The sequence below is a fragment of the Coenobita brevimanus genome, chromosome 40, assembly GCF_032717465.1.
Source record: "Coenobita brevimanus isolate Jiangsu-jjx chromosome 40, ASM3271746v2, whole genome shotgun sequence".
NCBI classification, from domain to species: Eukaryota; Metazoa; Arthropoda; class Malacostraca; order Decapoda; family Coenobitidae; genus Coenobita; species Coenobita brevimanus.
The window spans coordinates 54,473,024-54,484,205 of record NC_136993.1 but is presented as its reverse complement, the minus strand read 5'-3'; the positions used below and the strand labels follow the sequence as shown (position 1 = coordinate 54,484,205).

Below are 11,182 nucleotides of genomic sequence, written 5' to 3'. Positions count from 1 at the left end.
GATGAACCTTGGGCCAAAACAATAATGACCTGAGACGTACTAGATCAGAGTCGAAGATTATGTCTAGTATAGCTGGAAAATTCCGCTAAAATCCAAAAAGTTGGGAACCTAGGAGCTTGAAAGAAAGATGACCCTCCACAGATAGCTCCGATGTAACTTCGTATCATAATGCTTAAACCTCATATAGCAAACTGGAATTCAAACCCACATTATTTAGTAATACTTTCTGCAGCAGGTGAAGAAGATGGAATGTGTTTGGCCATTCCATATCGTTACTGGCTCCACTCGGTAATATGGGGTGCAGGTTCAATTAATGGCCGTCAGATATTAGAGGTTTGCATTCCCCTTTGCGATTAGAGGTTTAAGTATATGGCCCTTTTGGTCATATGCTTAAACCTTAAATAGCAGAGAGGAGTGCAAACCCTTACGTTCTGATGATCATTTATGGAACGCCCATGGATATTGAGTATGGTCAGCCTGCATCCCAAAATACAAAAGGCAGTCAATAACCCATAGGAAAGCCATATACGTTCCATCATTACCAAGTACGTAAAAAATTGGCGTCAGAATTTTGAGGTCTGCTGCCAGCATTCCATTTCTCGATTTTGGGCCTAAGCATACAACTCTTAAAGCCACACTCCGAAATAACATAACATGAATCTTTCTTAACAAATGTAAGTTACAGACGAGGACAAACACAACGGCTCTGAGTAGCTGGACGAATTTTGGCACGTGTATGACATATAACAGACTATCTGTAACGTTAACCCTAAATGCGATGATCAGATTTAGACTTATTTCGAGATAACCCTAGACTATTTTACTCAGATTAAGCAAGGCGTGTCGAGTTAGGGGGACAAAAGAGATAAAGTTCTGAGTTACTATTTTAGCACCAGAAATCAAATATGTGGGCAGACATAGGTCTTGAAACCGTTAATAACTTGCTTCATATTGGCACTGTTAACGATTAGAATACAAAATCTAACTGGACATCGTTACCAGTGCTTGTCTACGAATAATGCAAATTGGGGATAAAATAGTGAAATACAATACGACTATACTGACTAGAGTATTGTGGTTTGAATTATAATAATTCGTCAGTGTCAGATGATGCTTTTCAATCAAATGCTCTCTTTAGGTGTGGAAGTACACTCTGTTCATTAATGACATATTTATTGAGTAATTAAGGACATCAGAACAACACGGGAAACATTGGTCAGCTGATTACTAAAAATATTACTTGAGTTCATAAATTGCAAGTGCATGATAAGATTTTAGCAAAAATACTCTATAAAGCCTGTACATAATCATCCACTCACTGATGAGAATGTGGTCATTAAGACTGCGTAAAACCGAAAGTTTCTATATACAGATACGTATTGGTATTATGCAGCTGCGATTGCTCGATGGTTGGTGTGAACCCTGAGTCCATTGTTTGTGCTCACAACGTGGTGGACAATTAAAGTGATGACTTACATTATGTCCATTCATATGCTAGGATATGTTTCGATCGTCTAGATTTTACAGATGATACACACAGACTCGGACAAAACAAACATACCCGATGCAACAGTCAGATTATTATCCCTCTTCCTACAAGCATCCCATTCTAGTTTCAACATCCTTCCATAAGCAAAGGCAAAGATTAATTCTGGTTGTCCCTCGAATCCAAGGAGAAGCGCTGCCCTTAATATAGACTAATCCATTTATAGATAGGATTATTAGTGTCGTTATTGATTAACAAGCCTTCTGTTGTATGTATCCGTTCGTCATTTTTCCTGAGCCGCTGATGACATTGGGTGGCATATTCAGGCAGGTATGATGGCTAAGCAGCGACGCACCCGAGCCACTGGAGTTACTGACAGGACCATGATTGTGTGGTTGTGGGAGCAAGGCACACACCCTCGCGCCATCGCCAGAGATATTGACACCAGTCTAACTACGGTCTACAGGTGGATCAGAAGGTGGAGACAGGATGGATCTCTGAGAAACAAGCTGCGCACCGGACGGCCCAAAAAGTATAAGAATAATATTCAAATTCGCAATGAAGGATTCTTCGCTCCGGTATCTCAGGCACAGAATCAAGCATTGCTGCCTTTCTGTTCGGCATACCAGCAACAAAGCATCCCTGTTCAACAACAGCCAGCTGAGAAAGAAACACTGCCTAAAGCTCTGTACAGTTACTCACACATAGATGCAAGGACACACTGCTATTGTTATCCACATCAGTACTGTTATAATCAGCAAGCGGTAAACGAGAGTTGCTTGAACTACGTCATGAGTGGTTTTAATACCACGAGTGAGTTTGTACAGTGTCAGGGCAGTAACACTAGCCTGTCCCCCTCTGTGCCATTAACACATTAGCTGTTTGTATGATTCATCAGCTGGATAACAAAGTATAGCTGGCAACGGCACTCAAAAAAATTATGAAAGGTTATTGTTAATAAAATGAATTTATTAAGAGATATCCCATGTTTGGTACTGTATAGTATAATATCACTTTGTTCATTTCATATAATAAGTGGTGAAACAAGGCGTTGACGAGAACCCTACACGTGGTGGTTCTGTGTGCCCTGGGTGGAGTGTGGTAGGTGAGGGCACTCATCATCCACTCACTTGATGTAGTGCTGCCTGCATCTTCCTTCAGGTCTGTTATTCGTTTTCTTTGTCTGTCCTTCTCATTTCCTGTTTTTTTTCCATTTTTGATGTCACTACTTATTTCTCTTCTTTCCACTTCGGGTGGCGCTACACAGTACACAGAGTAACAAGCCAAATAGTTTCTGTAACTGAGGAAACCATTCATAACCCAGGATGGTAACCATATAGCCATATAACTGTGTGACATGGAATCTACTGTGGTACCCCTGTTAACTGGGTGAAGGGAAGGAAATGTGGCGTCCACTCAGGAACAAAACTTCCACATAAATCCCTGCGCATCACTGTGGCTAAATGCTGTCAGCTGCATGGGAACATCAGTTCACTGCATAGGATGCCACAGAATGAGCGGTTGATTGCCTGCGGTTGATGGGTCTGCCCGATCAGGCAAACTGGTGTAACACAACAGCAACAACAACAACACTGGGTGGATCAGCTGTGGCATCCACCTTGGAGCCAAACCTCCGTATATTTCCCAGTACCTCAACGTGGGAAGGATCCTAGTTAGACCCTGCCTATTACAAAGGGGCACTGGTTCCCTGCACCATATATGTAATTCATTATACATATACAGTAGAACGACTCCAAAGCAGTTGCTTACCTGTGATCGACGGTTTTGCAAGGCCAGACAGGCTGGATTAAGCAGCAACAAGTATTTTAACAATAAGAAGCAATGCTTGAAATACGGTTGTACATATAAGATAATAATTATGCTGTATTGTCTCCAAATGATTAAAGACTACCATTTTTCAATATCACCATCATAAATGTGTTAAAAACTGTGAATTTCGGATGACACAATAAAATATACGAAGCTTTTCTGCTTTCACAGCCCTACACATTATAAGGGGATGCCTCTTCTTCTTTACATACTAGTATGTTACTTGATTAAACTGTGTAATTAGAAAAAAAAATCAAGAGATGCCTAAGGTCCTGTATGCAAAGCACATACGAAGGCAGACTTGTTAAGGAGCTTGAAAACACAGGAAATATATTCCAGTCTCTTCGGTGCACTATAACCATGAGTGAACCAACTGGAAAAATAAATAAATTAATTAATAAATAACACTGTCATTACTAGGTCAAACCCTGCATTAGGCTGTGAGGAATCACCGAAAGTGCAAAAAATTAAATGTTCAGACGTCAGCTAGGACTAGTGGATATCAATCTGTGCATGAGAAGAATGGGAACGCATGACAGTTACAGTACTCCATCATGCCATAACACAAACGACAGCCACCAATCTTCCGTCAGTGTTAAGAATAAAGACTAATTGTGAACTGTGACACAACACGGCAATTTGTAACTGAAATAATTCCCATGATAAGGACTTTATCTGTGGTTATTTTATAACAATCCTCCAAACAATATACTATTGTGAAAATATCCATTATTGAGGTGCAATTTTGCTGACTTTAATCTATGGTACACGGAAAATTGACGGGCGAAGGTGCAATGGTAAAACCGAATATCAAACTAAAGATTTTAGTAAGATGACATCTGTTAAATTTCCACAAGGATTTTGTTTCTCTCTTTGATCTGTCTTAGTGATCTTGTTCTTATCAACGATTATTGCTACACTCTCACTTTATACTCTAGGTCGATTGGTCTCAAGCCTGTTATACATATAACCAGGCCTAAAATTTTTGTGTTCCGTCCTTTGAAGCGATTAATGGCCCCCCCCCAAAAAAAAAAGGGAAAACGCTTGTGCAGATCCACCAAAAGATGGGTGTAGAATAACCAGGTTTCAAAACAACCATCCCTACAAGAGAACATGTTTTGCTAGAGCTTAAAATCCACGTAGAGACGTCAGAATAAGTTCCTTTCCTTTTCCGTGGACTAAGGTGTTTGTAACTCTGCTCGATGGAGAGCTATCCCCTCCTCCTCCCTTCTTCATAGTCCCACACTCCCACCCAACCACCCCACTTTTCTCTCCGACCCCATAACCCCACCCGATACCCTCCATACTCTCACTCACAGCCAGCTAGGGGCTTCTGTACTTCAAGCACTTCTCTAATTACGTGTAATTCTAACAACTAATAAAGGAATAGTACAGTATATATCATAAGCCAAGTTAGGAAAAGGTTTGCTACACTGTTAGAGAGAGAGAGAGAGAGAGAGAATAAAGCTGCTGTGATTAACCTCTTAACTGCGGGGCGTCACTTTTGTGACGCTCGGGCGCAATGGATCATACCGCAGGGCATCACTTTTGTGATTCTGTGTTACTTTGAAATCTCCCGGGCTTACAAGTGCTGGCTTGTATCATCTATCAGTACTGCCAATGTCCAACAATAGTTAGCTCTCCTGATGTCATCTGTACTCCCATCAATTTTTGAAAATTTACCCATTTTTCCCCGTTCTTGACTCCCCTCCCTACCTCCCCTCCATTACCCTCTCCTCTCGCCTGCCCGGCCGCGCTGGGTTAAGCAAATCTTCCCGGAATTTTCCACTGATTTCATCCATTAAAATAAGCCCTATGTCCTATTCTTATACAAAATAATATATAGAAAAAAGAAATAAGGTAAGTGATAGTGCCATACACCTGGAATTGTCTAATTATCACCTGACAACACCTCACATGCACTCGTTCGCTAATATCCCCCAGTAATTTCCCCTTGAAATATGCTGTATAATCTATTCTGGTAATAAAAATATATATAAGAAAGGAAGGGAGAAGCCTAAGTGATATTTACATTCACCTGGAACTACCTATTTTTTTATGTATTGTCGAGATTTCCTACCAATCATTACTTAGCATATAAGTTAGCAGCTGTCACCCTATTGACATTGTTAACCCTTGCCTGCCCATATATGTCGCGTCATTCAGTTCCTTGTCGTCCTCTGAGGTGAAACTATGTCGCACTTGCACCCCGCCATTTCCGCCACTTCTGCGCCCATTGCAAAGGGCCCTGTTACCTCTACCCCTAGAAAACCTCATGTGGGAAGCAGTAAAGGACTAAGTGACTCAGCAGTGGAATCTGAACTGGCAGAATTATCAATGATAATGAGGGATAGTGACTTTGATCCTTCGGGTGAATCGTGTGATGAGCCTGGGGAGGAAATCGTAACAGAAACTCCTAGTATGAGTGCTTCAGTGTCCCAGGTTATCCCTAGCTCCAAGGAAAAAGAGCCCTTAGTGCAGCAAGGGAAGGAATTTGAGAAGGGAGTGAAAAGGCAGCGGGTTAGCCCCAGAATAATGGCCCCGTGTGACCCAGCCTGCCATGAGTCCCGAGGTGAATCACCTCCCTGCTGCCCCAGCCCCACTTCACTAATTTCTTCCTCATCTTTAGCGGAATTTTCTCCTGAGTCTTCATCGTTGGAGTCTCCACCAGCACCTACAGTGAAGGCAGGCCCTAGGGGAAGAGGTAAATCCCTGACACGTAAAAGTAGAGTAACAAGTAGAGTAAGGGCTGCTAGTGCTACAAGGCAACCTAATGTCAGTGAGAATGACCTTGAAAAAGCCCAGTCTGCCTCACAGCCACCCTCCACCCTCACCCACCCTACACTGCCACGACAGGACGCCTTCGTGTGGATGGAAGGTTCCTATTTCGTCCCTGAACATCTTCATTTCGATGAGAGTTCCTCAGGGATACAGCCTGCCTTCACTCTTGATGAGGATGCTGAGTGTGTGGACTTCCTTTTGGCCTTCCTCGATGACAAAGTCATGCAGCACATATGTGATGAGACTAACAGGTACAAGTCGCAACGTGCTGCAAGTGGTGCAGGTGCAGCAAAGATGCAACAGTGGACCGTGCTGGGAGTGCAGGAGCTGTATGTGTTCTTCGCCCTCATGCTTCTCATCCACATTCAAAGAAGCATGAGTTGGAAGAATACTGGTCCATGGACCCCTTGCTACCCTCACCCACCTTCAGTAGGTACATGGCCAGAGATCGCTTGCAGAACATCATGGGAAACCTGCACTTCGCCAACAACGATATACCTTCCCAGACCGACCCACTCTGGAAGATCCGGGAGATTCTGAGCAGAATGAAGGATAAGTTTATGTCATTCTTCCACCCATTTCAGAAGGTTGTCAGAGACGAATCCTTGGTTTTGTTCAGAGGATGTCTTAGGTTTGTAAAGTACATGCCAAGCAAATGTCATTGCTTTGGAATCAAGTTCTTTGTACTGTGCGACTGTAAGATGGGGTACATCCTTGACTTTGTCATCTATTCAGCCAGCACTGTCGATCTGGACAGAACACACCCCCTTGGCTTCTCAGGCTGTGTAGTGAAAGTGCTGCTTGAAAGATATTTTGGTGGGAATCATGTGCTGTATACTGACAACTACTATACAGCACCGAAACTTGCTAAATACCTTTCAGAGCACGGCATCAGCTCCTGTGGCACTGTGAAGAGCAATCGAGCCAACTTCCCCAAATTCCCTGAGGCAGGAAACTCACAGCGAGAAGACGTGTACCTACGCAAGTCTGAGAAGATGCTGGCAATACGGTGGCATGACAAGAGGGTCGTGGACATGCTCATCACCGTACACAAGGGGGAACTGAAAGACAGTGGCAAGGTCGACCATAGGACAGGCGAACCTGTGAGGAAACCTGATGCTGTCATCGGCAATAATATCCACATGTGGCTGGTGGACAAGTCCGACATGATGAATGGAGAGATCGACTGCCTCGGGAAGAATACTAAGTGGTATTGGAAAGTTTTTCTATATCTCATAGACATGACGATGCTGATCGCCTTCATCCTGTACAAGATGAAGGTAAAGCCACCCAAGTCCTTCTCCCTGAGGTTGTTTGCCAGGACTTGTGTTCAGCAGCTGCTTGATAGATATGGTAGGGTGACAGCAGCAGCTCCAAGGCGCCATGCTGTAAGACTTCCCGACAGACTTGAGCAGAGGGCGTACATGGATTGGCACAGACTGGTGCAACCAAGAGGAAGGCTGCGATCCGCAGGTGCCAGATGTGTGCACATACCACCAGACGCACACCTGAGCACAAACGCACCTCTTGGCAGTGCGCTGAGTACCAGGTTCCCCTCTGCATTACCTGCTTTTTTGATTACCACAGCCCGAAGCAGTTCTAAAAGTGCAAGTGGAAAATGTAAATAATGTGTAAATAATGTGTAAAAAATGTGCAAATAGCAAGTGAAAGCAATGGATGTAAATATGATGGAACAGTGTAATATAGTTTTATAAGTTACTGCAAGTGACAGTGCATTACATAGTGTAAGTAAAATGGAAGTGTAAATATTGAAAATACAATAGAAAATGTAAATAGAAATGTAAATAATTAGTAATATAAGAATATGAGTACAAATACTTGAAGTTTTGACAGTGAAAGTGAAACCTTGGCTCTCTGCATATTTTACTGAAAGAGAAATTGAATGCCTACAGTGACAATAAACTACTATTACTGAAGGAAACTTATGGATAAATACTGCAGATATATGTAAGTGTTATATAGTAATAGGAATATAAAGTGTGGGTGTTTTTATGAATAATAAATGACAGAATACCAGTGGGGAACGAACGCAAGTGGGAAGCTCGTACGCGCTCGTAATTTTCATTGCTTTCACAGTTTTTTTTTTTTTTTTTTTTTGAGTATGGATTCCAAACTATTTGAAAATCATAGAATAGTGTTTCTAGTGATAATATCAGGCTGTGGTAATCATATTACGGATTGTCGGGAATTGTAAAGTGAAGACTTCGTTACCCAACTTCAGAAGTCTCCACAAGTCCTACGGTACTCGACAATGACTCAACAAACATCCCGGGAGAATGCTGAGGGTATGTGCCATATCCATATGTAATTATACTGTAATATTCTAGGACTACTAACTGATTTTTGGCAAATATTTTTAAAAAGTCAGTTGGAGTGTGAATATCCTCGCGGGACACGCAAGGAGCGCAAAAACAACCCCGCTGTGTAGGGGTTTAGGCCGCTTTCACACGAGACCACCGGTGTCGGCCACCGGTGGTCTTGTGTGAAAGCGGCCTGAATGTTGCAACAGTGGACACTTCCTTTACACACACACACACACACACACACACACACACACACACACAGAAAGAGAGAGAGAGAGAGAGGAGTTATAAGGAAAAAGACTATGCCGACCATACCGTGGAGATACTTCTTGTTTGCTTGGGAATGTATATCCAGTTTATATTTATTCTAGTATAAGATCCTGCCGATGAATCCCTTAAACTTCTCTACTGTAGTGTTAACAACGTTCATGTTGAGGTTCCAACCATGCTTGTGTGCCGAGTCCGTGTTAAGAATAAGCAACTTTCTGTGTAAAGATTGTGAAACCCATTCAGATTTTAAACACTTTCATGAGCTGACCTCGTAGTCTACGAGTTGCTGCTAAAAAAGTCCCACAGCCTTCAGGCGAACCTGATACCTTAGTCTCCTGAACTGTTTTTAAGTCGACGTATGTCTCTTTCAAGCGACCAAAATTCCACAGCAACTCAGGAAGTGGCCGTATTAAGGCGATATAGACTATGAGAACAATCTCTTTATTCCTAGAGAGAGAGAGAGAGAGAGAGTAAAATGATGTAAGATGGGGAAGAGAAAGAGAGGTGGAAAGAAGAGTGTGAAGGAAAGGAGGGGAAGAAAAGAATACAGAGACAGACAGACAGACAGACAGACAGACAGACAGACAGAGACAGAGACTTGGAATGGTAAGAACAATCAGGAGAAATACTGATAAAAAGTGAGTGAGACGAGAAACTGAAGCAGAAAAGAAGAAAACACGCAGGTGAAAAAATGGAACAGTGTTATAGGAGTGACAGAGGGACGGGAGAACACACACACACACACACACACACACACACACACACGTTTTCTGAATATTTGTCGACCTATCTGTCTGTGCTTGTCTGTGTACTGCCCCCTCCCCTCCGTCTCTCTCTCTCTCTGGATCCTTTGTCTCATCCCCAGTTTCCATTTCCCTCCTTCCCCTTTCTTTATAGCTATTTGCTCAGGTCATACCTTCCTCATCTCATTCCTTCGTCTCTTTATCCCTCTGTCACTCCCTCCTTACCTCACTCTTCTTTCTCCCTCACTGTCACAACTTTGTAATACTTTTTTCATCTGTCACATATCTTACCTTTTTTTCTCCATTACTTTCTCCGTATTTCTTTACTTGAACTAAATCCATTTCATTACGGCTGTCTTCCCCCAGTAATAACTGCATGCTATTTCTCTCTATCCTCTCTCCGTCTCTCCCTGTCACCGAAATCTCTTCTTTCATGCCGCTCTTCCCACTGTCTTTCCCTCCCTCTCCCTCCCCTTGTCTTCCCTTTTTAACATCCCCTCCCCCTCTTTCTTGCCCTAAAAATAAATCTATTTTCTTCCCACCCTAAATTTCTACTTTTTCTCCGCAAATTTCTCTAATTTCTCTGTTTCTCTCCCTCCCTTTTTACTTGAATGTTACATTCGTTCCATTCAGCCCCAATGCTTTCGTCTTATCCTGCTTAGTTCTTTCCCTGCGTCCTTGCCAGAATAACACACTTTCTTCCTCCTTCCTGTTACCTTGCTTCCATCTCTAATTATTCTCATTATCGTTCAGAGTATTCCATTCCGTTGCTCTTTTTCTCACTTTTTCCTTTTGTTATCCCCATTTCTATGTTTGCTCCATTCCCATTTTCTATCAGGTGTCGCCCCTTTTGTCTCTACTTTCCTGTCTCCCGGACTTTCTAGTCACATGTCCCTTTTCTCTTTCCCTTTCACACTGCTTGTATCTCATTTCACCTCTCACTGTCTCTTCTTCTCACTCACTGTCTCTTTTCTTAGCTCTCGTTGTTCTCTCCTTGCCTCTTCCCTTTTTAATTTCTCCGTAACTGCCCTCTCATTTCTCATTATTCCACTCGCCCTCCCTCTCCGCCTGTCGCTCCCAGTCTCCTAACTCTCTCTCTCTCTCTCTCTCTCTCTCTCTCTCTCTCTCTCTCTCTCTCTCTCTCTCTCTCTCTCTCTCTCACACACACACACACACACACACACACAGTGTAGTAAACCTTTTCCTAACTTGGTTTATGATATATACTGTACTATTCCTTTATTAGTTGTTCGGACTACACGTAATTAGAAAGGTGCTTGAAGTACAGAAACCCCTAGCTGGCTGTGAGCGAGAGTGTGGAGGGCATCGGGTGGGGTTATGGGGTCGGGGAGAAAAGTTGGGGGGTTGGGTGGGTGTGTTGGAGTCTGAGGAAGGGAGGAGGAGGGGATAGCTCTCCATTGAGCAGTGTTACAAAAACCTTAGTCCACGGAAAAGGAAACGAACTTATTCCGACGGCTATACATTTGGAGGTGAGTTTGATTCGAACGTACCATTTAGCCAGTTATATATGGAATTGAGAAAACGGATCTTTTAACTGGAATTGAGAAAACGGATCTTTTGTTTATCTGCAAGAAAAAGCTGCATCAGAAGAAATCCTACAGAACTGTCCATTATTTTCTCATGATGTTCAGTCACAAGCTCACTGTATTCCTCCATCCTGCAGACGATTTTGATCAGCTTTGGAAAGACATTTGCTAGTAAAGGAGATATGAATACCTTCCATAACC

General features: G+C 42.7%; 1 protein-coding gene across 1 annotated transcript in view; it reads left to right on the top strand.

The window, feature by feature from the left end:
* Positions 1 to 1,821: 1,821 nt before the first annotated feature.
* Positions 1,822 to 11,182, top strand: part of LOC145397108 (uncharacterized) — a 54,859-nt gene continuing 45,498 nt past the window's right edge. Inside the window, exon 1 of the mRNA XM_080270310.1 lies at positions 1,822 to 2,299. Within this exon, the coding sequence (XP_080126436.1) occupies positions 1,822 to 2,299 (478 nt within the window). The remainder of the gene's footprint in view (positions 2,300 to 11,182) is intronic.